This window comes from Paralichthys olivaceus, chromosome 2, assembly GCF_024713975.1.
Source record: "Paralichthys olivaceus isolate ysfri-2021 chromosome 2, ASM2471397v2, whole genome shotgun sequence".
Lineage (NCBI taxonomy): Eukaryota > Metazoa > Chordata > Actinopteri > Pleuronectiformes > Paralichthyidae > Paralichthys > Paralichthys olivaceus.
Window position 1 is genome coordinate 18,116,209 of NC_091094.1, and position 27,367 is coordinate 18,143,575.

Genomic DNA, 27,367 nt, shown 5'->3' on the forward strand with positions numbered 1-27,367 from the left:
CTGTATTTAGTCTAATGATTATTTGTGTGGAAATTCATTTATTAAATCACCTGTTACGGTGTCACTGACAGGAAGTTAAGCTGATGTGTTTTATACGTTAAGACAAAACTATACATAGAAATATAAAATCTTTATTTCAATCTTTGCATGCATTAATAGAGAAATACAATCACACAAATTAATTGTTCAAATTAATCCTCTGAGTTTCCTGTAGAGGGAAGATGTTGCTCTGAAGTCTGTTTTGAAAACTGCAGTTCTACAGAGGTAAAGAAAAAAAGAATGTCACTCCGTGCATACCTCCATTCCCCTTAATTTCAATCAAGCTGCAACAAATGTGAAATGTTAGGAATAAATACAGTACATCATTAAATTAATTGTAAAGCAAATGATTAAACTAAACTAAAGAAAATAACTGGGTAAAATAAGGTAAGATTCAAACTTTGCTTTTGCTTTGCTCCAAGAATAAAACTTAGTGGAGCTTTAGATTGTTCTTTGTGTTATTCCATTAGTGAAAACAGCAGCAGTGTTTTCCAGTCATTTTGGCGTGTTTGCAAATAAACTGGAATCTTACGATACAAGGATAACGATAATTTTGAATTAACGTTATCAGTTTCATCTCAATATCCTCCTGCTGGTACCATATCAGAACCACTGTGTATATATGAGTCCCATTGAGCTGAAGTATAGGTAGCTGTATGTGTCATATTTAAGTGATTCTGTTTGATATCTGAGATATCATATCATATCATATCATATATCATATTTAAATTCAGCCTGACTCCTTTTCTGAGTTGTTTTCCAGCCTCCTCACCTGCGTCTCTGTAGTCCACTCTGGTGAGGAAGAGGCCGTGAGCTGGGGCAGTCAGACCCTGTGGGAAGGCTAAAGAGTCCTGAGCCTCCAATATGTCCTTCAGCTGGGGCACTGACAGCTTCCCCTGGCCTACAGCCACCAGGGCCCCCGACATCCTCCGCACCTGGAGCACATAGCCAGCAACCACTCGAGTATGTACTGAGAATAACACTCATTAGGAATCTGTAACGCTTAAATAATAATAACTCCTTCCTATAATCCATATTTTTCAAGCACCCCCAGTAGATGGCAACACAATCATACACATGCTTGTTAATAGAAATATAGAAGCGATTTTAAAGACATTTAAAATGAACAAACCTGCCTGTAGAGAAAAGATCTGCTCCTGAAAGTCAGTTCCCAGAGTGGAATGTTCCTGAAAGAGAGAAAAAACTGTTGTCACAAATGATAAACAGCACTTGATCTGTAAACACCATAGATTGTATATAAAGATGGACAACATGACAGTGACCCAAAAGTAAAGCCAAAGTGGAATCTGGAATCCTGCCTCCTCCGTGTTAGTGAACAGGACATGGACCAAACTCTAAAGTCAAAGTACACTTAAAATAAATTGGACGTTTTATGTAGTTCGTCACACTGTCTGTTCTAGTGGGGGGGCTTATTTTGAAAATCTAGGCCCTTCAGGTTTCCTGGTAACAAATTTATAAAACCTAAAGGCCCTTCAGGTTTTATAAATTAAAAAAAATTAATTGCTAGTTGCAGTCAAAGAAGATGAATGCAATGTTTGCATTCAAATGAGCTGACGAGGTAGAAGAACTTGATTCCTATAACACTGCTCATATACAGTATATACTGTAGTGTAACATAAGCAAAATTGTGCTATATAATAAAACTTTAGTGTTGTACTAAAGAAATTGTACTAAAGAAATTTAAGTAACTGTGCAGTATAAATACCACAGAGCTCTGAAATGGAGCACTGTTCACTTATGTATGACAATGAGATCAAGTATTTCTGCAGGTTTAAAATATCTCTTTTTTGTCCTTTGTTGAGTAGAGACCAGAGAAGTCCCACAGCTCGCTGTTTTAGGATCAAAAATTTAGTTCAATCTTTGGCTTTTCAATAATTCACTGCTCCGTTTCTTCCTGTTTTTATCCCTGTTACTTAGAATAGTGACCCTCATGAAAAAGTAAACATGTAGCTCAAATCGCTCGCCTTCTCTGAACCTGACTAATGTCAGCCCACATCGGGCCATTCATGGGAAATGTGCAGAGAAATGGTGAAAACGCAAGCATGGACACTTAAGTGCAAAGCTCTCTGTGACACATGATGGATCTGTAAGCCTGGCGCTCACAGATTGTTATGGGACTGTGTGACAATTAGTCTGAGAGCTGCGGCCCATGTCCATCGTGTGCACTGTATATTTAGGCAAATAAATAATGAGCATGAAAATGGTATTTGGCATCCAGAGCGACCCCCTGTGGTGCGTCATCTCACAAACTAAGCCCACATGGTCCCCATCTTAACCCCACCCCCTTTCCCCCATCTCTGCTATGGCTATTGATCTTCCTGAAGTTTACCACCCTGCAACCACACAGACTATTCATTATTAAAAGAGGCTCTAACATGTGTCAGGTTTACTTGTCCTGTGATGCAATACTTGCTGCTTTAATAGTAAAAACACATTTTGCAGTTCTGTGTATAATTTCAGTAACTGAAGTACAATCTGTTCTGAACAGGATGAGATTAGATGAGAATCTTTCTGAACTGTGATTCACCTGAGAACATCAAACACATCAGTGTGTCTGACAGAAGCTTGAAAGGCAGATGTATTCTGGGCTGAACATGAAGAGCTGGCAGAGTGAAGTGACTGTAAATGATTCAAAAGTTCCACCAATTCTTCAGCAGCAGTTGATGCAAGATTGAGAAACACAAGATTTAGCTTTTTTTTGGAGAGGAAAATGTATTATGTATGTAAATGAATTATGTACATGTATCATCTCTGACTTTTTTTGTCCTTGATTTGAATAATCAGCTACCTGGTCACTGAGGCTGCAGACAGCCATGTGCTCAGAGTTTCATGTTAACCCCTTGATTAACTCTGTAGTTGCAGGGCAATCGAAACACCAGTACAAGACACTAGAGGTGAGCTGATACAAATACACTGAAGGTACTGCAGGTCGGTCTTATGTCAATGTGCCATATACCTCTACATAAAGTCTTTTAAATTAATAGTTTGTCATTTTACATATCTATCTGCAAGGTTCTGTTCGCCTGTTCATTCACATTTTATTAATATTGAAGGCATCGCGTATCCCAAGGGCACCAAATTCTTCACTGTAATTTCTTGGGCCCTTAACAATACAAATCCCAAGAGTAAAGCTGATAAGATGAACGGAGATATCAGTTCCATATACAGACAGACATTTGTATAGTTTAAAATTAAATGTATAGTTAATAAAGTTTATTATTATTATTAGGATTAATATTATTTGGGAAAAGACATTTAGGCCTATTCATTTTCTTGCCAAGAGTTAGATGAGAAGACTGAAACTACTCTCACTTCTGCAAGCATTGCAAACGCAATAAGACAGATTCCAGATCTGTAAACCCGGCGCTTACAGATTGTTAACGCACCACATCGCAGTGTCAGGGGTTATGGGACTGTGTGACATTTAGTCTGAAAGCTGCGACCCATGTCCATGTTGTGCACCGTATTTTCAGGCTAATACCATTTGAAAAGAAAGCTAAGCAAACAGAATGTTACCTTAGCTTCCCATAAAGACTGGAAACAGCTAGACAACATGTAATTTGAGCTTTAGAGGCGTTAGTCAGCAGATTTAGTTTGTATTGGACAGGACTGGTCCTGGCTGTTTTAACAGTTTTCTCCTGGTACCAGTATTTCTTGTTATGTAACCTGACCTGCTGCTGATTGCATCTTCATATTTCAAGCACAGACGTGACAATGGTGCTGATTTTTATCCAACTCTCAGTTAATATCAAAGGTTTAAAGGTTCAGTGTGTAGAATTTAGTGATATCTAGTGGTAAGTTGCATGTTGCAGCTGAACACCCCTCACCTCACCCTCCCCTTCCAAACATGACAGAACCTGTAGAAGCCTTCAGTTGTCATAAAAACTCAAAAGGTGTTTAGTTTGTCCAGTCTGGACTAATGTAAAAAACATGGCTCCCTCAATGTAAATATAAAGTATTTCAATATAAAGGGCCTTTTCTATGGTATAGAAAACAACAATTAATACAATTTTGATGAAACACACTAGTGAAAACATCACTAGGGTTATTTTATATTCAATTTATGCCAATGGATTATTTTCTCATAAATCTTACACACTGAACCTTTAACAAAAATCTGTAAAGCTTTCTACAACTTACCCATTGTTTTATTTTAAAGGTTCAGTGTGTAGAAGTTAGTGGTGAAGTTGCACGTTGCAGCTGAACACCCCTCACCTCACCCTCCTCTTCCAAACATGAAACAGCAACACATCTTAATGCAGCTTCAAAGTTAGAGAAAATGGAGACTGCTATTAATCAATGTGATCAGTTGTCATTGAATATATAACCTACCCGTGGAAGTGTGTGTGTGAGAAAGAGCTTCCTGGCTGAATGTCGGCCACATCCAGTGTCTTGACGGGGTTTTTAAAAGGCATGTCGGAGCTGACCGCCCTGAAGCTGTTGAAGTTATGAGTCCCAACCAGCAGGGCAGCAGCCTTGTGCATGGCTCCTACATCCAGCTCCCTGACAGACACGAGGGGGAGAAGCTTTACTTCAATAAGTGTTCATGAGAAATGATGCAGTTTCTACGGGTGTTAACAGACAACAGAGGACAACAGAGTTCTAATAATACAACTTGGCCTGAAAGTGACCTGCTTGGTCAAGGTCAAGCAGCTGGGATGTAAAGTCACTACAACTGGTTTAAGGCCTGTGTGTTCCAGCCTCCAAATATAATTCATCATCAATTTGTAAAGCACAATGCCACATGAGGGAGCAGAGTGTGTCTGGAGTGTGCTGAGTGACTCATTAATTAACATCACCAATTTTAAATCTTGAAGCGACAGTACGCCATGAATGAAGATGTGAGCACTGGAAGAAATGACAGACTGATCTACTTACTGGGAAATAAATGCTCACTGCACCAGGCACGTGGTTCAAAAGGTTGTTGCTCCATCCATTATCTATGCTGGTGGACTATGGACAGGCCGCCAGTGTATCGCTGGGCCAACATAGAGAGACAAGCAACCATTCACATCTGCGGTCAATTAAGAGTCTCCAATTAAGCTAACTCCGATCTGCATGTCTTTGGGAGGAAGTACTTGGAGAAAACCTACGCAGACACAGGGAGAACATGCATGCTCCTCACAGAAAGACTGAACTAGGATTCGAACAGGGAACCTTCTTGCTGTGCTAACCACTGTCAACCATTCCCCTTGTACTTAGTTGCTTAATTTATCATGGGTGCTGGTGTGTTACATCCTTAATTGATCAAAATGCCATCTCCTAAAAGCCAGATGTGCTTTCACCACTAACAATTGCACAGCTGCTTTCACTGCATCGAGATGGCAAAGCACCACTCCCCACACTTCACATTCAAACCAACACTACCACTGGGCAGTGAGTGCATTGTTATTCAAACAACATGAGCAATGGATGGGAAAAGTCCACCTGAAACAAGTAAAGACATTTACCTTGTGCTGAGTGTAAGATAGGGCCCAAGTCACAGTGAACTTCTCTCTGGATTTAACCAGAATATGATCTGTCCCTCACCTAAACATGGACCCCAGGTAGACGAGCTTAAAGCCACCTATGACTGTGCCGGTTTCAGAACCAGAATAACGCACTTCTAAGAAAAGAGTTTCCGGACTAAATTCAGCGTTAAAATAAACAGTGGGGATGAATATTTTTTTCAGTGTGAAGGATGAAGAGGGAGCGGCAGATCAAAGAGAGAACAGAAAGAACAGCAAGAACAGAGAGAAGCTGCTGAGGCAGAGACGCTCAGGGCCGGAGGGATGAGACGGATGCTGAAAACGAGAGAGAGAGAGGGAGTGGGAGAGAGGGATAACGAAGCAGAGAGAGACACGAGGGAGGGAAGGAGAAGGTTCGGAGAGGGAAAGAGAGAGTGGAAAAGAAAACCACACAGGGTAATGTGCGTGGGTGTTGTTCTCCATGTGTATAAGCCCGCAGCTTATCGTGCCCTACTTTTCCACCCCAAAAAGTGAAGTGAAGACAAACACTCATACGCTCTCTGAAATGTTTCTGAATGCTCCCTGTCGTCCAACCACGGCTAAAAGAACACTGTCCAGACTGTGAAACCCTGGCTCCTCCCCTCAGTCCATCCTCATCCCGCTCTCCCTCCTTTTACCTTTGTTTGTTTTTAGGTTGTTGAATCGCATAACACAACAACACCCTGTTTGACTTGCCCTAATTTGCAGTTCCGGCACAGCACGTGTGGATTATTCATGTGTTTAACGTGCCATTGTTTCTGCAAGGCTTGGCATGAGCTTATTAAGGGTATATCTGTGTGTGTGTGTGTGTGTGTGTGGGCCTGCTTTTTCGACTGCGAACAAAAAGAGGGGCAGAAAACTCACGTGTTGCGGAGGTTCCAGCACAGATCGTGATCTGTGAGGGGAAGCAGGGAGCTGTGGGAGATTCCCAGGGCGATCCGGTAAACGTAGGTCCGAGAGTCAGCACAAAAACGGGCATGGAAGTTATCAGACACACGGTGGGCGTGGGTGACCCTAGAGAAGTAACAAAAAAAAGAACAGTTAGGGTGAAAGCTAAAATCCATTCAGGCACGAAAAGCTTTACACTCTACACTGTAATGAGCAGTAATTTCTAATTTATAGTATTCATTAATACAACATGCAGCTGATGCTCTGCATAAAAGAGCCCTGCTTTAGTAATGTGCTATAAAAAGCCTTTGAGAGACAGAGAAACTGATGTTAATGATTTGAAATGTGGTGGACATTCACATAAAAACTCAAAAACAAACTGTGTTTTAGGCAGACTATTGTCTCCAGACACAGATGGTCTTAATACGAACATCTTGTCCTGCCAGAAAGAAAAACTGTGCAGAAGTCATTGTCCAAAATGCCAATGTTGCATCTTCTTACACAAAAGCATGGCCATTGTCGAAGTGCTGAAAGTGCAGCCAAGACCCCTGAAGAGCCAAAGGGCTTATGTTCAGTTAGCATCAGACTGAGAGGCCGCGGCTGTTTGAAGTGATTCCAGCAGAAGTGTGGATAACTACTATTCACACACACACACGCACACACACACACACACAGGCAGGGATGGATCATAAAATCACTGTGATATACTCTGATGATTTCCGCCTCATGATTAAATCAATGTGTGAACTGATTAATGAGTCTGTGTGATTTCCAGACGGAGGAATGTCTCTGTGATTTCTGATCAAAGATCGACACATGGACTTGAACCACTCTTTATGATCTACTTTGTGCAAAGTGTTGCACAAAGTAGATAATTTCTGTTAAAACACGGTCTAAAACACGTTTTAACAGAAATGGTTTAAAAAAATGTATTTTGGTCGCGCTGTTATAGTTAGAAGATTTCAGTTCTGCTCATTGCTTCTGCTACAACCAATACAAAGTTTGTAAAAATGGGAAAATGATCACAAGTGGTCAGCTCTAAGTTCAGGTCTGAACATAATTGAATGCGTCCTAAATGATTGTGAGATCCAATCGCTCTGACCAGATTCAGAGGTGGACTGAGACATGTGGCCACAATCTTTTTGCTGTGTGGACGCAAATGCAGCCTGGGCAACATATGACGGGTCGCCTACTCAGCTGACATCTTCTGACATCCAGGAAAACAACCACTCAAAAATCCACACAACCTCTGTTCAATATGTCAAATATGTAACGCACAGTAACAGTAAGTGGAAAACCCTTAATGCATCTGTGACTGTAAGAACATTGAGCAGCATCCAATGGTGCCGGTCTGAGTGTTACTGCATTAAGCCCTGTTGTGTTCATCCACACATGCCTGCACAGTGTGCAGACATGCACGTGTACGTTTTGTCTGTTAAAGAAATGGTTTAGAGGTGTGTAAACATACTGGAGGATATGGAACTTAAAGAAGAATGATGATCAGATAAACACTTCATATGTATGTGCACATGAAGTGCAGTCTGTGAATGTGTGTGGTGTACACAGTGAGAGAAACTGGGTTACGTTTCCAGAGGAGATTGGGTGTGACACGTGGCAGAGGAAACCCTTGCGTCTGCCACCAGCGCAGGCTCCAATGTGAAGTGACAGCCTTTGCCTTGCCCCCCAACCACCCACCCACCCACACACACATAAAATTTTCATAAGCAGTATACAAAGCATGGGGCTTTGTTTAGCGTGGCTCCATTTTACTACTCAGCAGTTTCCCCTTATGGGAAAAGGGCTTTTCATTTTAGGCTAACTGAGATTCATGTTCACAGAAAGAAAAGTAAGATGAGATATTTTATTTGTATTTATCGTCTATGTTGTTATCTTGCTTTGTGTCTCTGTCTTGGGAGGCGGCAGTTCAAAGCTACGAGCCGTACTCATGATTGTTGCTGTCACAAAAACTCCCTCATGTTACATTCAAATTTCTCAAAAGGTTTCACATAATGGTGATTTCCATTTAGCCAGATGTGTGTGTGTGTGTGTGTGTGTGTGTGTGTGTGTGTGTGTGTGTGTGTGTGTGTGTGTGTGTGTGTGTGTGTGTGTGTGAACGGATGCTACAGACCAAAAAGCAGAGCAGGGATCATCCTTTCTAACCTTCTCTCTGCAGGTTTAGGGATTAGCAGGATGCTGGGAGCCTCCCTTACCTCCCTCCTCTATTTCCTCTCTCACCGACTCTGATTCTCTCTATCCCTCAATCTGTCCTTTATTCTCTCTCATGCAGAAGAGCCTCCATCTAAATTTCACAAAGTATCACAGCAGTCTCAGCCAAAGTCGTAAAGAAGTGACTGTGGATACGAATACCCAAAGATTTATGGTTTTTAATAATAGGAGGTTAAAACAAACACTATCAACCAGGATTGGTGATATTCACATATGTCCCTATTTCAAAAGGTAATCTTCCTGTAAGACTCAGCAAGTGACCTTATAGCATTTTGCTTAAGCTCTATGCTGCTAACTGGAGCAGATGTTAGGCTGAGTTAGAGACACACAGGTCTACTGTTTGTAGATCTGTGTGTCTCTGTGATTGTATCCTTGTGTGACATGCATTATTGTATAAACATTAGGATACATGTGCAAATTCATGTTTTCCTTTATGTAAATGTTTTGTATTTAAATAGCACTTTTAGTATCGATGACCACTCATTCTGTTTGAGAAGAACAGTTTGAGAACCATGACAACCAGATAACAAGGGAGCAAATGATGCAGATTTTTCTAGTGACACCTCTGTCTGAACTTATGAGGTCTCATTACTTGAATAAATATTCAGATATGTTTTGTTGTATGGTATGAGTGGCTCAGTAGCTGTGATGAAGAACTTGTTCTTTGTGTAAATTTAGCAGTCACTTGTTTGGGTCGCAGACAGCAGCCAATCAGAGCCCTCTTTATTGGTTTGTCTACCATCATGCTTGGAATGTTAGTGAATTTGTAGTAAAAAGTGAATGAGAAGAGATATATTGTTTAATCGGATAAAACGTTGCCCACCCCTACGTGCTGATGTTTAACGTCAGTGATTAATCTCTTCTTACCTGATTTGTTCGGTCCTGAGGTGGAAATTCAGGGCCTCAACAAGAATGTCCTCAGTGAACGGAGCCTTGTTGTCTCTGCGCTGGAGGTCAAAGTGGGCGGAGTTACAGAGGGCATGGACACCTGTGTCTGTCCTGCTGGAGATCGACAGAGACACCGGGTTGATGGGCCTCAGCTTCCTTATGGCATCCTGCTCTCAAAAATAGAGAAATGTGAAAAAATTTATTTAAGAATTGAAATCTCTCATAGCTCCCCATAAACACTCAGACACAGATAAAAGTTAGATCACAACAGGGGTAGCACATACAGCTAAAAACAGCTGTATGATGTTTCTATCATCTGTCTGTGTTAGGTATGATTACTCTGTGTGAACACCTCTTTCTTTTGTTTCGGGTATTTTTATGTCTTTATTAGAGAGAAATTAAAGAGCTGGGTAAAAAAAAATGCGAAAGAATTCCAGTAAATTTTAGAATTGATTTTAATATGCTGACTTTTAAGGCCCGTCAAAACCTGAGGTCCTCTGTCAGGGCTCCCACTGAGAACGATCTCCCTGAGGAGATCAGTCTGGCAAACTTCTTATCCTCTCTATTAAATCTCTCTTAAAAACCCATTTTTATAGGTGTACCTCCTCTTTAATATCATCTTGTTTTTACTCTTTTCTCATCACTTTGTTCTTTCTGTATCTTGGCTTTGTTTCTCTCTGATCTTCAAATTGTTTTTAAATTGTTACCTATTCTTTGATTTCTAACTGGTTCCTATTGTTTGCCTTCATTTTTTGTAAAGCACATTTCAACTGTGTTTGGAAAGGTGCTATAAAAATAAACTTTATTATCATAGATGGCCTGTCTCCAAGTTCTTAAGACTATAACAGTACACATGCACATATAGCTGTTATGTATATTATCATGATATTCAGGTATTTATCATGAAAAATATACAAACCAAATAAAAGGACCTTCTCATTTTACTGAAGCAACTTTAAAGCAATGCTCAATTAGATAATACATACATAAATGACTTTATAGGCTTGTTTAATCTTTACAGGACAAGACTCAAGGTAGATTTAAGAATATGGCAGTGTTATCTATTCATCCACCCTCACCTCTAAATGGTCCTGGATGCCTTTCCTCTGCAGCTGATGTGGAGGCACCTTCACTGCACCACTGCAGAAACAGCAACTAGAGTTAAATATTGTCAAATGAGGCACATTAACATGTAATAACTCACCGTGCAGATCATCACACCTGTATCTGGATCCAATGTATTGAAAGAAGATGAGGTACCGTGTGCAGCAGTGCATGTTCTCTCCTGGTGTCTGTTATTCGTCTCTGTCATGTTGTTCTTGAACGCAGCAGGGAGTCGTTACATTTCAAAATAAAAGTTTAGTTGTCTTTTAACAAACTGTGACGTTTCGGTGTGTGTGTGTGTGTGTGTGTAGAGGTCGACCTTTAAATACCTTTCACTAAAGCTCACACAACACAGCGTGAACACGAGAAGCACTTCCGGACCGGCTCGTGGTTGGATTTGTAGTCCGGAAGTAGAGTAGAGACTCCACGTGTAGTCTCTGCGCGGTAGAAAGAAATGCTCAGGTTAGTGCGTCACTTCAGTCACTCTTTCAATGTCAATAGTTTGTGTACAGACAACACTGTTTATCATTGTACTACAGTGAACCACAATATGTGTAGTTTCAGGTGAATTTACTTGTTCTAGTTGTTCGTCCCCTTTTATTTGCGTCATACCCTGCGTAGGGCGCGTGACCAGCTGTAAAACAATCTGCCTTGAGAACCATTGAAAGCAGAGATAGTGTAGAGGACATGTGTCAGTGGTGAGAGGACAACAGACAGTCTGATCAAGCAGCTCTGACGTTCATCCTGTTCTCATCTTTCAGCCTGTTACTTACACTGAGTCGGATTTCCTCCATTAAAGTAAATATTCAGAGATTCCTCTTTGATTATAGCTCTGGAGGCCAACACATTTAAAGTTGTTATAATTCATAGATTTATATAAAAACTTCTGCTGAAACTATGACTTACAATAAAATGTAGACACAGTTATTCAGAACGTTTCCCAAACTGGGACGTGACACAATTCATCTACTAAGATTTAATTTTATTAGGCGAGGCAAGATTATTCTTATAGCTTGTAGTGCACATTTCATCAGGAAGACAATTCCCTGTGCCTTGTAAAAGGTGTAAAAGGCATCATGACAAATTGTAAACGCAACATAAGACAACACAAATAAGAAGCATTTTGAGTGGAAATACAGAGTTAAATTCAAACATTTTAAATAAAGATTATTTTTTCTATCATAATTTCACATATTTACAAAAATCATGATAGTCTTTGTTCGTGTAAAGTTTGAACAGATTATACATAAATGTATGGCCTATATGGTGGTATAGCCCTACACAAGTTCCAGTAAACTGCTTTATTTCAGTTTGCAATTTTGTAGAAATAATTTTGTAATATAATTTATATATTTTTTAATATTTCAAGTGTTAAGTTATACAAATTTCAGTTTATTATGGACGTTTATAGTAATCGACTATTGTGAATATTCTTCTTATTAGTGTTGTTTTTATTACATATTATTATTATTACAATTATTATTATTATTATTATTAGATACATAGATAGATAGATAGATACATACATACATACATAGATAGATAGATAGATAGATAGATAGATAGATACATAGATACATAGATAGATAGATACATACATACATACATACATAGATAGATAGATAGATAGATAGATAGATACATAGATACATAGATAGATACATACATACATACATACATACATACATACATACATAGATAGATAGATAGATAGATACATAGATACATAGATAGATAGATACATACATAGATACATACATAGATAGATAGATAGATAGATACATAGATACATACATACATACATACATACATACATACATACATACATACATAGATAGTTACATTTACTTTATGCTAAATTGGGGAATTATTGTGTTACAGCAGCATGTCGAGGGCAGTAGTTGTTTGCAAAATAAAATATTACTATTCTAACAGCTACTTGTATGGAGTATTGCTGATATTGCTGATATAATGGAGCCCATATTAGGGTACACTCTTTATCGATCAAATTCAATCAAATTCTATTCGTATAGCCCATATTCACAAATCACAATTTGTCTCATAGGGCTTCAAATAACCTGAATAGGATAAATTATTCATACATCATTACATATTTCCTTCCTCCCATTAACCCTCATATTTGTCCGCAGTTGTGACATCAGGCTGTAACTAGTGGGCGCTGTCCTCTCTCTTATCATTTCCCAGGCTGCAGGTTCGCCTCTCGCCTGTCTCGGCAGCAAAGGCAGCAGTGGAGTATATTGTGGTGTAGTAATCTTCCTGCTCGCATTCAGTGTCACGGTGCCACCGGGAGAGGGGCGACAGACAACTGCTGCTGCTGCTGCTGAGTACCGGGGACACACCACCTTACCATCCTCACCAACCCTCACGCCACATCCCCTCTGCGGGCAATGACATTGGTGGACTGAAGTGGGAATACACGAGAACACGCAAACATGACGGTGGACTTTGAAGAATGTATAAAAGATTCACCCAGATTCAGGTAAGGCGGCTTCTCTCATCACAGCGGTGCGCAAAAATGGCACACCTTCTTTTACGCACGGTTTTTTTTAACGGGGTCTCAAAGCGTCCTCTCGTGCAGAATCTGTGGAGACATCAACAGGGTGAATGATACAAGATGTGTGTGAATTCACCCATGTGCTCAATGACCGAATGGCGGTTTTATATCTCTGTCTATTTTTTTTTTTATGCTTAAAAGTCTTATTCCTTAGAATTTGTACATGTCATGATTTGGTTGTTTTTGTGGGTTTTTGTGATAGGCCTACATTTGCTGGTAGGCATATGTGTGTCGGTGGTTCCATATGTGAATGTCTGATTTTTTGGGATGTGGTTTGTAGCTCAGTGCATGTGAGAGGAGGGACACTCAATGCCTAGCACAGTGAGGATCCATTTTCTTCAGCGTAAATAACGTAGTTTTTATCATGCATGTCTTAATCAACAATTTAATAAAGATCTATATTCTAGTGCACAGCCAAATCTATATGATCCAGTCCATACAACATGAACATGTGTAAGGGGATCATTCTGTGTGTGAGAGTCTTGCAGCAGCATGGCACACAGGTTGGGTGCAGTCTTCTCATTCCTTTATAGAGGAGGCCATGCAGTCACACTCTGTGGTGGCAGACAGGACAGGAGAGGAGATGTCCTTGCAGCAGCAGCAGCTGCACTAGCAGTAGTAGTACTGATGCTGGTGGTGGTCTGGCTGACAGGGAGCAGGCAGCAGGGAAAGGAGTACGCTCTCTATCTGCAGGGATGGAGCTCGTATCCTGGGCGCAAATCCAGCTGCTCGGCCCCCTCGCCTGCCCGCTGGAGGGTTGTAGTTACACTCAGTCCACGTGCCAGTCTGGCTGCACTCCTGTGCAGGCCGATGGGGAAACCAGCAGTGGAGATTCTAACAGCATCCAGGCCAGGGATCCCCTGTTAACTATGTCAGATAGCTGGGTGGCAGATATTTGGTCAGTGGGTCACATAGAAGAAGCAGAGTGATAATATATTTTATGTTTGCTTGTTTAATTCTTCTGTTTCTCTGTGTGCCATTTTGTTACATCCCTCTTCCTCTTTCAGTCATACAACTTATCTTCCTTGTTGAGCATTATGCCCGTCCGCAGACAAACACACAGCCAGTGATTTAAGTAAGCAAGCAGACAGTGGCAAACAAGGAAGAGACTCAGTGAGTCAGCCATTCAGTTTGTTCCTTAAATCCCTCCTCACTCCTCAGTGTTGATGAATGGCTGAGATGGAAGGTCACAGGAAGAGACAGAGAATCAGAGCAAATTCATGCACTTCCCTCTTTTTTTCCGCCTGAATCACTTTCCCATGATCTTTAGAGAGATGCTGTTTGGACAATTCCACCACTGATAAAATGAAGTGGATGTCTTATTTGATCGGGTTTTATGAGCAGTAGGGGAAATAAAATGATGCATAATAGTTTGATTATGATTTGGTGATGGCAAACAATCACCAAAGTCCAGGCCAATGTCCTATCCTTCCACCAAGTTTCGTGGAAATCTGTTCAGTAGTGTTTGTGCAATCCTGCAAATACAATGAAAAACTCAAAGTAAATGGACACGGGCGAAAACAACCCCCTTGGCGGAGGTAGTTATTTTGAAGACATTGTGATCACCCAACTGAAAGAAGTTTTTGAATCAAGACAGAACACAGTGAGTGTTCAAATAAGCGTCTCTTCTCAAGGTTGACACAGGCAGCCTAAAGAATGGCTTGTTTTTACATGAACATTTACTGCAAAAACTTGAGAACGTCTGCTGTGAGTGATCCAGATCATTAAATGCAGTCATGGCCAGTCCTGCCTGTCTTCCCACACATGGTGCTGAAACAGCTCACACACACACCCTCTCACTGCAGGTCCAAACTTGTGCCAGTGCCGTAAGTGTGTGTGTGTATGACTGGGTGAGCATGAAGGAATATTTAAGGTATGCCCAAGTATCTCTTACACACACACACACACACACACACTTTTTTCATTTTCTCAACTCTTTTCTTTTCCTCACCACCCGGCCTTTTATTCAGCAGTCACCTCCTACTTACATTCATCCTATAACAAAAGATGAGAATAGGCGTGTGCACCTGCCTGTAGTTGTTGGTAAATGGTTGTAATCTGATTCTCATGAGGCTCAAGGATTTTTACCACCACCACTTTAGTTTTCTGCTTGTCCACACTGGTACTTCAATGATATTATCATTATTATGGTTTCATTGTGATGACGGAGTAGAACTGTGGTTGCACAAGCTTTCAACAAGGTCCTTTTTATAAACTAAAACCCATTTACTTGAATTTACTTTGATAAGCAGTACCTGACATTACACATGACTTATTGTTTTACTCATCCAATATAAACATAGCGTAGCTCATTGCTATTGAATTTTTTTAAATTACCTTATAGTTAAATTATCCTTTTATTTATTTTTAATGTTTTCATTCACTGTGTTATAATGATATAAATACTAATATTCATATGTGGGTGTGCGCCGTTGCCTGGCAACAGCTCCTATAAGGGAGACAAATGAGCACAGGGAGAAAAGTGAAGACAAAATGTAAGAATGGGAGAGAAGATGGTGATTTGAAAAGACACCAACATTACATTGGAATTTACCAAATTTCATTGTGATGACTAAGTGTTGTCTATAAGTATTTGTTGACTTCTTTCAGCTCAACATGTATTATGAGAAGGTTGTTTTTTGTCCGTCCACATAATTTCTGTTTGTGCAAGTGGAGTGATTAGCAGCGTAAACAGATCAATGAAGTGTAGTTTTGTATTACCTGCATGTTGAACTTCTCACTGCCTGATCATTTTGCCTCCAGCCACAGTTGTCTCAGGTCAGTGAGTGTAGGTGTTAACTGATGTGGAGAACCTGTCTGCGTCTCTGTCAGTTACCTCTGTCTGTCTCCGTCCCACCCTCACACTGTGTATACATGCAGCATCCGGTGAAACAGACAGGTTGTGTGAGTGACTCAACAAGATCCAGAAGGTGACAGGAGGACTCAGACAGGCAAGGCAAGGCATAGAGTTGTTATTGTGCGGTGCTCAGAGTCAATACTGAAACACAATCGAGTTGATTGTCAACAACACAAAAATATACAGATAAACCAAAACCAGTGTCCATATAGACAGTAATCAGTAAACATCAGTGGTCATTTCCAGTTTCCAATCACTAACCTGTAGATCTGCACTTGAAAGCTGCCAGACCTGCATGTTGGCTTCTTATGATAACAAAATGATCTCTTACTATTTGTATTTCATTTCATTTCAAATAATCTCTATGGGTTTAAGGTTCATGTCATACAGGAAAAAACTGATTAAGATATCAATTTCTAGACTAATAGAATAATCTAGAAGGGTGCCCAGAGAGTGCATAACTCTTCCAAGGCTGGAAGAAAGAAAGGAGTCTTTCAGTTTCTCCAGAACTGCTCCAAAATTGACTGGTTTGTCCTTTGGTCGAGCCCAGAGACAGTTTGTAAAGATGGACAATATGATCAGCCTCCCAAAAGTGAAGCCAAAGCATCTTAATCGCTGACACTGTCTCTTTTGCAGCATGTGAGATCAGTTGTGCTCAGGCGTTTACCTCCTCTGTGGGTGCTGTGGTTACCTTCAGGGAAAAAACTGACGAGAGGTCACAACCTGTCTGTGTTTAGAATAGAGGTGGCTCTCTAACCCCATATTCTGTGGGAAATGTAAACAAAGTAGAGCTTATTATGTTGACTGAAGCAAATTGGTATTTTTTCCCTCCTACCCTTCCTCTTCACCTTCACTTAAATAACAAACAAGGTGTGATTCCTCACGCTGTTTTCCCAGCTCCATTTAGTTGTGCTGTGCTCCATATTAAGTCAACATAAACCCTCTTACTATGAAATTAATTTTAATGAAGTCTAAAGAGAGGGTGAAGAATGTCTGGAGCTTATATAGGCCTACATTAATGGGTAAACCAACATAAAAGATTTGAAACCACTTCATAACAAGGGGCACTCTGTCTTCTCATTCCTGTTTCCCTGCATTATTTTAAAAGGACGTCTCCGTTTATTGACAGATTAAAGAGCCATTTGATGCTCCAGATATGCGTCTGGCGCCCCGGTTTCTTTTAACTGTCTGGGTTTTCCCATACCTGCATCATCATCACCTACCGTCCTGTTTTACACGTCATCGCCCCGATTGTCAGAGATAATGGATTCTGTAACGGTTAAGTCACCATTGAAATATGTAAATATCCAACACCACGCTGCTGTTTCTAGACAGGGGAGGGGAAGTGGACTTGTCGTTGCCACGGGTGATCAGTTGCTTTCATGCGCGTGGCGACTGCATATCCATCCTGCCTCGCTCCAGGATGCAGGGGGACACTAATATCTGTCCACTTCATCGCAGGACCACACACAGCTGTTTGGGGCGTGTGCCAGCGGGCAGGTGTGTGTGCCAGCAGAGCGGGTGAAGATGTATCTACTCACAGCGTAAAATAGAACAGCACACAATGACCTTCAGAGAGTGCGGATGGTTTTACAGTAGATAATAAATTGTATTAAACTGCGGAATAAAATTAGCTGTTGCCAGAGAAGGTTGACACTGATGTCCTGATGTGATGACGCTTGGAAAACTTCCTGGGCTGGAGACATTGAAGTATGAAGTGCCAGCTTTCAACTATACACACCCGATGTCCTTATCAGTTTGTCTTTAACTCATTTTGCAGAAAACCCCTTTCAGAGCCACCGTGACCCACTGAACTTCACCAAAAATAGATCCTAGTCTACAACATCCTCTGCAAAACGTTTAGAAAGATTCCAGACCACTCACTTTAAGTTACTAATGTCAAGACACTCATTCCCAAACCACTCTCCCTAATGCACCATGTACACAGGAGATGTGGTCTTGACGGCAAGAGAACGACCTCACAGGCCTGATATCCCGATCCTCTTATCCTCCATATATGGAGGTTCCCTCCATCCGTTTCAAAGCTTTTATCAGTTATTCTAAAGATGAAATTGCTTTGGTTGAGGATTCGTTCTTTTCTTTAAACCGCTCAGACCCAGACTTTCCATCAGTGTTGGAAAATGCATAATAAACTGCAAACAAATCTCTGACATTTGACCCTAATCTTGAGGGATTTGCCCCCTAAGCAATAGTTTTTTTTTCTTCAAAGGTATAGGGAGGTCAAACAATTTATTCACGCTCCCCCACATGGGGTTTAATATCTCTTTGTGGGCTCTAATGTATGAGCAGAAGTATTAAATATTTAAATCTGGACCATTTCACTGACAGACAATAATGTAAAGAATTGCTAGATTAATGTTGTTGCATTATTGTTGCACTTGTGAGATGCATTTACAATCAATATAATGTAGATTAATGTGCATAAATAGACACAACGACAATGTTGTCTAGACTATTAAATTTGAGCAGATTGAATATAGATATTAAATGCTGGATACTTGAAATTCCTAACCCTAACCCTAACCCTCCACAGGAAAGCATCACTTTAACCACTAAGTGACCTTTTAAACTCTCAGGACCCACACATGTCACAATAAGACAATGTAGAACATCAGGGCTTTTAAAAATATCTTGACATTTCCCATCAGTTTGCATGAATATTTTAGTTCCCTCTGTGTGTGTGAGAGAGGCCTTGCTGGAGACACGTCTGTCATGTGTAAAGCATGTAACAGTGTGGTTACTAGATGGTGGTATTGGTGCTGCAGCATCTGTGCTGCATATTTACAGATTGTGTCGTTCTCTTTCTCCTGAACAAAGACTATCCACGGCTGAAAGTCGATGGAGCAGGTGGACACGGAGGGCAGCCCCACCCTTGTTTTTCCTGTATGGGTGCATTGAGTTGATGCCCCTAGATAACGAAATGATGTCAGACTACATGCGCTCACCACTTCAGTGAATTAGAGCCAAAGTGAGTGGCTAAAAAATGAGGCCTGCTTCCCTGCTCACATGCATCTCACATAAGATTGGGTTCTCACATGAGGCAGGATCTGAATGCTTAATCCAGTGGAATCATTCATACTGGAGCCCGACACCGATGTCAAAAGAATAGTGGTTAAAGCCCACATCAGGACTTAAGAGGGAATCGACATGCTCTACCTGAATATCATACATCGTGTAAGAAATGTTTCACTGGCAGTCAGTGGTGATTGATTGAATTAGCATTCATTTTTTCTAACTGCACATGAATCAAGGATAATTTTGTCATGAGCACAATTGTTGAGCCTATTAAATCAGAATAATCATCAACAACTAAATCTCTCAAGCTACACTCTAATGTCCCTGCACGGTGTGTCAGAGGATGTCATATAATTTACAGTATAGGTTGCTAGTGTGTCTACTAGTTGACACTGAATATATGACATGATTTAGCATAATCAGTTTTACCAGATCTTCCCTGGGAAATATAATATAATCAGAAACCACATGACATGTTTTGGGGTTAGATAAAAAAAAAAACAAGATAGATGATTTACTTTCTGAATTTTTATGGGACCATCCACATGCTCTTACTAAAACTTTTTCCAGGGGATAGTGGATATGAGGACAGTAAGCCTGCATGTGCTTTACATCAGCTCTCATTGTCCTTATCTGGTTGTGCCACACATGCATGATGTGTGTGACTGCTGGCTAGCATGTAGGCTAATCAGATTCCTGTCGCTGCTGGCATGTCAGGCGTATGCAGTAGCTTGATGTGCTCATGAGAGAGCATCAGTCCAGCACGTGGATACTTCCACCGAATCCACGGTGCAGCAGATTTCCTGCCGCTGTGCTGCACGTGTTGCCAGGGGACTTAGTGTGGGACCCATTTATGAAATAGGATTATCAGCAACCACACTCTCTGATTAAATCAACTGGATAGCCTACACACCCTATTACAGCTCACACACTATCAGCCTCTTACCCTGAGAACCTCAATACAATTTCCCATCCCATTCAACGGTGGTGCGCAGGATAATGTAACTGCAGATATTGTTCCGACGCAAATAAGTTTAAGTGCAGTTCACATGACTTGTGTTACTTCAGTATGTGGCACAGGATGGATTTCTGCCCTTGTTGGATATATCCACATTTGTTCTAGATCAGGTGCCACTTACCATATATGGTTTTATCTATTATTTCATTCTGACCTTTATACTGTGAAGCTTGGGTTATTTTAAGACATGATGGTATAAGCTGATGTCACATGTCACATGAAGACACTGAAACCACAGTGCAGTAGTCTGGGGATTTTTCTTCAAACAAAGACAGTGTTTGTAATAGATTAGATATTTACTTATTATTTATTTAAGTATTCAAAAGTTACTATGTCACGACCATAGTACCATAGTATATACCTTAGTACCGCCATGTATCTAAAGCTGAACGATGCATCTCCACTTCCTTTCTCTGTTCAGAAATTGAGCTGAAATATCTGAATGATGCCATCTTAGGCTGACGACTAAGTTTGGAGCAACTAATTGCCTTTTATTTTGACTTTTGGTTTTGTCCATGTCCAATCGACTAATTCTCGCTAGGCAACAATCACACTGCTTCAACATGACAAAGACCTGCCACGCCCAGTTACAGTTACTAAACTTCAATTGGACTATTAATTATCGAGGCAGGGAGCAAACAGAAGCTTTATTATAACAACTGTAATTCCTCTGTGTCTCCATTTAGTTTTCTCTAGTGATTGATGTCTAGGTAGACTAAAGGGTAATGGGCAGTTTCTCCTAATTAAAGTAATGACTTTGTCAGTAAAGACAAGATCATCAGGAGCACCATGCACTCTGAAAGGAGCGTGTATATATATATTTACATTAACATTACTCACCAGTAAATGCAATTCAAATTCAAGGACATGAGTCTGTGTCGACAGGAGGAGATGACCTCATTGGAAAACAGAACAAGGTGAGCTGTGGACTGTGGCAGATGTAGAAGTTCAACATCTGACAACGTGATGCTCAAATTAAATTTGATTCTTAACATGAACAACAGGAATGAAAAATATGGGACAATTTGAACCGTCTCACCTCTCTCCTGTTGTCTCACAGACCATTGTATATAATCTCTCTCACTGCTTTAACTCAGATCAGGATTTGATAGTTTGTTTGGTCTTCATTTCTTCTTCCAAGACCCATTGAAAGTCGAAGCGGAACAATTAAGTAAATTGCCTGCATCTTGTTCCTGGGCTGCTCTCTTTCTCTATCTCTGTTTGTCTATCCTACTGTCATGAACATTTTTAAACACTTTTCAGACTTTGCCTGGTTTCAAACTCCTGTGTGTGCCATGCTGTAGCATTTATATGCTTTGTCATAACCACTGACACACAAACAATCAGGCTGACTTTTGGTTAAGATGTGCAGAGGTTAAGCGCTCATAATGGAAGCCATGTCTGAACTATGAACCCCAAAATTTGCAGTTGAGAATTCACTCCACAGGAAGTCATTAAATCTCGCAGGGGGAAAGAAACAGGACTAGCCGGTATGTGAAATGTGGAATGCATCTGTGGTGGCCAGACCTCAGAGCTCACTGCAACACATGTATGGATGCACACATAAAAAGCTGTTAAAACATGCAGCAGCATGTGTGTTCGCACGTATGGTACTAAACAGAAAAATTGCTGGAATGTATGCAGCATGGGCTGCTTTTGTGACTTAACCATATATACAGTTTGTTCTGCAGCAGGGAAAGGAACAATCAACTAATGGTTTCTCATACAGCAAACCAGAATAGACTGCATCCCCCAAATTAAACCACATTTAATTTCACTAGATCCGGATTTTATTTGGATCTGCACCAAATGGCACACTCATAAATATCAGTCCCCTAAACATGCCTGATTTTTTTCACCAAGATCATGAATTATTCTATCAGACCCAGATCTGCAAAAACATTATTGAGTTATTTCCTGACTCCTACCACATCCAATTTTTGTGGTAATGTCCAGTAGTTTTTTGTGTAATCCTACTAACTATCTGACAAACAAATGCAAAACTAGATGGGTGCTCTGAGGCCACAAACCGCCACCAAGGCTAACTCCCTTTTTTGCCATATCAAAGAAGTGTTTCCCATTAGAATGTGCCAGTCCACTATATTCAAATTTTTCCCATCACAGATTTGGATTTTTGCTCCTTTTCTGCATTGTACAGCAGTGTGCAGCACAACTTGTTCACGCTATCACCCATAAAGTTGTTACAACCCACGCAGACAGTCAGACCTCATAGTTTCAGCTGCATTTGTGTGCACACCCACAAGTGGCATTCAATCAATGTCTCTCTCTCATGCAAAAGCTTGCCTTTCACTCTCTAATCTGTGTACCTGTCACTTGGAATCTGCTGCTGCAGAGAATGGAAAACCCTGGATCTGCTTATTTATTCAGATCTATACAAAAATGTATTGGATTTTTCCTGACCCATGCCACATCGTTCCACCAAGTTTGGAGGTAATCTGTCAAGCAGTTTGTGTGTAATCATGCAAATTAACACACAAACGCAGATGAAAACATAAGCTCCTTGGCGGTGGGTAAGCAAAAGGTCCTGGAGGAGAACATGGTGTCTCCAAAAACCCAGACCTTTCAAGTTCTTGGTGGCTTTTTGCTTGTTTTGGATTTTTCAAATACAGTAGAGTTGAAAGATTAGGAAACAGTTTCTCATCCTGAAGCATTTCTTGGTCAGAGTAAACCATTTAACTATTCCATGAAATACCAACAGCAGTGCTCATTGCTTACACCCAGCTCACATCAGGGAAAAGCCAGTTCCACAAGACCATCTTTCCATCACAGACACACACATACACACATTCTTCTGTCTTTCATGTGTGTATTCCAGATTATGGATGGTCATAGAAGTCCCTGCCTCTGATGCTGGTTTGACAAACCATTGTGCTCCAGTAAAAAAGGAGACATTTGGGCCACAAGTGGATATTTGTCACCAACACTCAATGCAGGAATAACTTTACAGGGTGTTGCTAAGCTGTGTTCGCCTTCAACAATCAACCAACTGGTTCAACCAAGTGGCAAAGAAAAGACAGGAAGAGAAAAGGAGTGATTTTCTCAAAATCTGTCATCCCTCTTTACTCTCAGGGATTATCTCTCTCTCACTGCAAGACTTTGTCTCCTTCCTTCATTTATCCAACAGGTACTCTTGCCCTGTTTTCACCTCTTTACCTTTCACCCTCCTCTTCCCACACATTTTCTTCCTCCTGTTCATTGTTGCAGATGTGGGATGGATATGAATCAATGTCAGGGCTGCAGCAGCGCGGTGGATTGGGTTTCAGTAGATTACCTGTCTGTTTTCAAACGGAATGTGGTCAGAAGGATGCAGGAAGAAAGAGGAGTGGAGGGGTGATGGATGACTGACATGTTAGCGGAAATAATTGTTGGACAGACTTTCATAGGAAAGATTGAGTTCAGAGACACAACAGTAGGTGGACTGGGACTCAGAGGAGGTGTGAACTTAGGTACAGAGGAAGGGAGACGGAAAGTGGAGAAAGATTAATGGTCTCCATTGTTACTGTGGTGCGATCTTGTCTTGATAATTCAAAGATTTATTCAGCGAATGCGTCATGAGTTACATTATCTTCCAGGCACCTATAAGCATGAGTTAAAACCCACATGGCTGAAAAGATTTCCCAGCAAAAGGAAGTGTGAGAGGACGGAGCTGGAGCCGAGTAGAGGAAGAGGACAGCTGTCTTGTCAAATGGCAGCCGCTGCTCGGACACAGTTTCCCTGAGGTGACAAATTAAATAGTCATGGGGTTTACTCTGGCTCGCAGACGACAAGGAGAGATGGTGTGTGTGTGTGTGTGCGCGCATGCTTGCTAACTCTCACTCTCTCACATCTGGGATCCAGTCGAGCAGCTGGTTCCGATTTAGCTCAACTTTCTCTGCCTTGGTTTTAGTTCTGCCCTCTCTCTCTCTCAGTATTGTGCATTCCGTTTTTTTCTTTGCATCCTATTATTATTTTCAGCTCCTATATGTCCTTTATTTTTTTCCCCCTGTTTACTCTTGTGCCTTTTCCAGCTCTCTCAGTCTGTCTCTTGTCCTCCACCCACGTTCCTGTTGCCCCGGGCACCATGTGATGCTGCGAGGAGGAGGATGGACTAGATTGCGTCAGAATTTTGGACCACTGACTTTCTCTTCCGGTGTCTTGAATACCACCACCATTCACTCGCTTGATTTGTGTCACCTCTTCTGTTATTCCCATGTCCTCTCAGCGACAGTGTGTTGAGACATTTAACATTTATCGCTTCCTCGCAGCTTGTTCACACTGGCTGGCTGTGTGCTTGGCAGTGCACCATCCCTCACTCTCTGAATCCAAACACCCCTGCGTGATTGACATGCCAATCTTTTAGAGACACAAGGAGAAACAGGAACACTGATTGCACTCTGCAGAAACCATTGGATTCACATTCCCTGTTCTCCATCCTTACATTATTCAGCCTGAATCCCTGCCTCTGATCTCTGTGGAATTCCTTGTAACCAAATGAAAACATTCCCATCTGCCATGTCAGCAGTCCCACACTTTCTTGGATCCATCACTCCCTCCACCCCCACAAAATCACATATACACATGCTCTCTTTGACGCATGTGCTCTCTTCCATTTGTTGGATGGATTGCCCATCGCATACAAGCTGAAAAAATCAGAACAGCTGAAACATGGTCACCGGTTGATAAAGCACGATAATATGTCTTGGAGCAGGAAGGAAGGATGACCATGCTTGATATACCATTGGTTGGAATGTGAGTGTAGAGTCATCGTGGGTATTACAGTGTGTGTGTGTGCATACTTCACTGTGGAGTTGACAGATGTAGCTGGCTCAACAGGGAAGTTCTGTAAGATAGATTTTATCCGGAGAGAAGAGAGATTAAGGCTCAACAGTATGTGAAACAAGCATAACTAAATGTTTCATGGTGACTGCAACTGCCGGTTTACTTTGGATGAATAAAGCAGATCAGCGAGTGGGCTGTCAAGGATCCATTTTTTACTGAGCCAAACACATTTTCCCAGCACTGTCTTTTTATATATGTATATGTCAAATTGTATAAGTTGTATAGTAATCGTTATAACTCCATCAGAATGGTACAAGACTGTTAACTCTTGTATTTAACCTTTTGGTGAGATACAACTTGAGTCTATTGATAAATCCTGCCCAAAGAGCCAAAGTCAATAGTAAGTTTTATAGTTTTGAGTCTAATATATCTCTGAAATCTAGTATCTGTGGAATGTGTTGTAACCTGAGGCCAGCAAAAGTTCTTGTAACTTTCTCATGTTAGTCAGAAAAAATCTGCTGATAGTACAACACTCATGTTGTTTGTAGGTTTTTAATTCCATTTTAAATTGCTTGTATAAGAATAATATTGGCAAACACTTCAGGTTCTTAACAACTTCCTAGAAAGAAACTGATATGTAGCTTCACATTCAAAGAAATGTTCCTGGAAAGGATCATGTGGGAGTGATTATAGAGAAACTAGAGCGAGGGTTCAATTCACTTTAATTAAATCTTACTGATCTGTTTTCATTGAAGCAGGTCGACAAAAGGTGTGCTCAGGCAGGAGAAAAATGAATTGCGTCTCCAGTAATAAATGAGGATTTACTTTGGTTTTAGTTGATCTATTAGTTTTCCAGTCATTAAGACCTTAGCAGCTCTTTCATAGAAATCCCTCTGACGATTGCAACTGCTGATGAAGTAAATTCAGCTAAGTCTCACCTCATCAAACAATATTCTCTCTATTAACATCACTCATCATTGGCACCACACTTTGTTATTTTCAGGAAAACTTGGAAGTTTCTAGAAAATGATGAGACCTAAGGTGTTACTGGATATAATTTTAAAAAAGAATGTCATTTGAGTCACTAGGATTCACCCATTCATCCATCCATCCATCCCCATTACTGCTTATCCTTGGAGGTTTGCAGAGGGTAGTTGTAGTCAGTCCCAGCTGACATGCTGTTAAACCCTGGACAGGTCGCCAACATACACACCTATGGACACTTTAGACACACACACACACACACACACACACACACACACACACACACACACACACACACACACACACACACTTTGACTGTAACTTCCTTCATTTTAAAGACATCAGATCTGAGTCCTGCATGCTTTGTTTCTCTAGCTGTCTCAGTGTGCGGGGGTCTTGTGTAAGACCACCCCTCGTGTTAGTGTAAACCTGTCTCTTCATTCTTTCTCAAACCATAAACCTTCTCTCCATTTTCCATCTACTCCACTACATGTTGTCACACGTGTGCTGAGAGCCATCACTGTCTCGCTGAGGAAATGCTCGAGGAAGTGAGAGAAAATGTGGCCATTGTCCTCAACTGTGAAATAATCCTCTGGTGTTGGCTGTCGCTTCATCCTTAATCCCAACATTCAGCGATAAAGACTCTGGAGTGAATGAAAAGACAAATCATGGGCCAAAAGAAACTGTGCTTTCACAATGATAAATAGTAATGGAAATCACAGTGTAGTCTTTATTTTTCATTTGCCATATGAATGTTCCAAACTAAAGATTGGAAGTCACTCTACAGTAGATTCCACTTCCTTTCTTTTATTACTCACATTCACACTAAAATAATGGAACTATTTGTTTCCACATAATATATTTTACAGTCATTCATTGAAAACATTTGAGTCTGTGCGACTTCTGAAATTGTGATGACAGATCATTTAGGATTTGGAAATAGCCACTGTTTAATTTTGCCGGTGAAATCAGTGGATTAGATTTCGTGTTTGTCACAGGTCGTATTCTCAGTTTATGGACATTTGAAAGTGTCATCTGTGCTAAAATGATGTGGAAACAACAACTGGTGTTTCAGGAAGTGAGACATTAGTAACTGTCGGTGTTACACGACAGAGGTCTGATCTTTTATTTGGATGAACCTTAATTTTAATGATTAGATTTTGTTATAGCCAAACAGTGATGTACATTTACAAGCATCTGACTAGGTGCAACTGGTCACAATCCAGTTAAGGTATAATTTATGTGATTATATATATTTTAATAGAGCTCACCTTTGCTGTCAATAAACTGTCCATCCATTTATTTTCTAAACCACAACATCCCATGATAATTACAAGGGTAAGCAGCCTATCCCAGCATGCTTTTAGTGAAAAGTTACACCCTGGACAGGTCTGTCATTATGAGATCCTCCAACTGACGTGACAATATTTAATAAATAAAGAAGAAACATTAGGCTATGTGAAGGT

General features: G+C 40.7%; 2 protein-coding genes across 7 annotated transcripts in view; one reads left to right on the plus strand and one right to left on the minus strand.

Moving 5' to 3' along the window:
* Positions 1-115: 115 nt before the first annotated feature.
* Positions 116-11,243, minus strand: pusl1 (pseudouridine synthase like 1). Of its 3 annotated transcripts, XM_020086648.2 has the most exons (10): positions 11,227-11,243; positions 10,982-11,089; positions 10,770-10,866; positions 10,628-10,688; positions 9,528-9,715; positions 6,411-6,560; positions 4,393-4,563; positions 1,172-1,226; positions 812-974; positions 116-256 (listed from the first exon to the last, which is right to left on the minus strand). In XM_020086648.2, the coding sequence occupies exons 3-10, from the start codon at positions 10,823-10,825 to the stop codon at positions 192-194; spliced, it is 909 nt and encodes a 302-aa protein (XP_019942207.2). In that variant the 5' UTR covers positions 10,826-10,866; positions 10,982-11,089; positions 11,227-11,243; the 3' UTR covers positions 116-191. The 3 variants fall into 3 exon arrangements, with proteins under 3 accessions (XP_019942207.2, XP_019942208.2, XP_019942209.2); XM_020086649.2 differs by lacking the exon at positions 11,227-11,243 and having other exon boundaries at positions 10,982-11,104; XM_020086650.2 differs by lacking the exon at positions 11,227-11,243 and having other exon boundaries at positions 10,770-11,058.
* Positions 11,244-12,857: 1,614 nt separating this feature from the next.
* acap3b (ArfGAP with coiled-coil, ankyrin repeat and PH domains 3b) overlaps positions 12,858-27,367 on the plus strand; it is a 55,525-nt gene continuing 41,015 nt past the window's right edge. For all 4 annotated transcript variants that reach the window (XM_069509971.1, XM_069509976.1, XM_069509981.1 and 1 more), the window contains exon 1: positions 12,858-13,152. In XM_069509971.1, coding sequence (XP_069366072.1) covers positions 13,106-13,152 — 47 coding nt within the window. In that variant the 5' untranslated portion in view covers positions 12,858-13,105. The remainder of the gene's footprint in view (positions 13,153-27,367) is intronic.

Excerpts from the sequence above, each read along its gene's own strand:
- pusl1 (XM_020086648.2), bottom strand. The coding sequence starts at position 10,825 with ATGCACTGCTGCACACGGTACCTCATCTTCTTTCAATACATTGGATCC. Across the intron at positions 9,716-10,627 it reads GCATCCAGGACCATTTAGAG|GATGCCATAAGGAAGCTGAG; the intron begins GTGAGGGTGGAT and ends TTTTGAGAGCAG. Across the intron at positions 6,561-9,527 it reads CTCAGGACCGAACAAATCAG|GGTCACCCACGCCCACCGTG; the intron begins GTAAGAAGAGAT and ends TTACTTCTCTAG.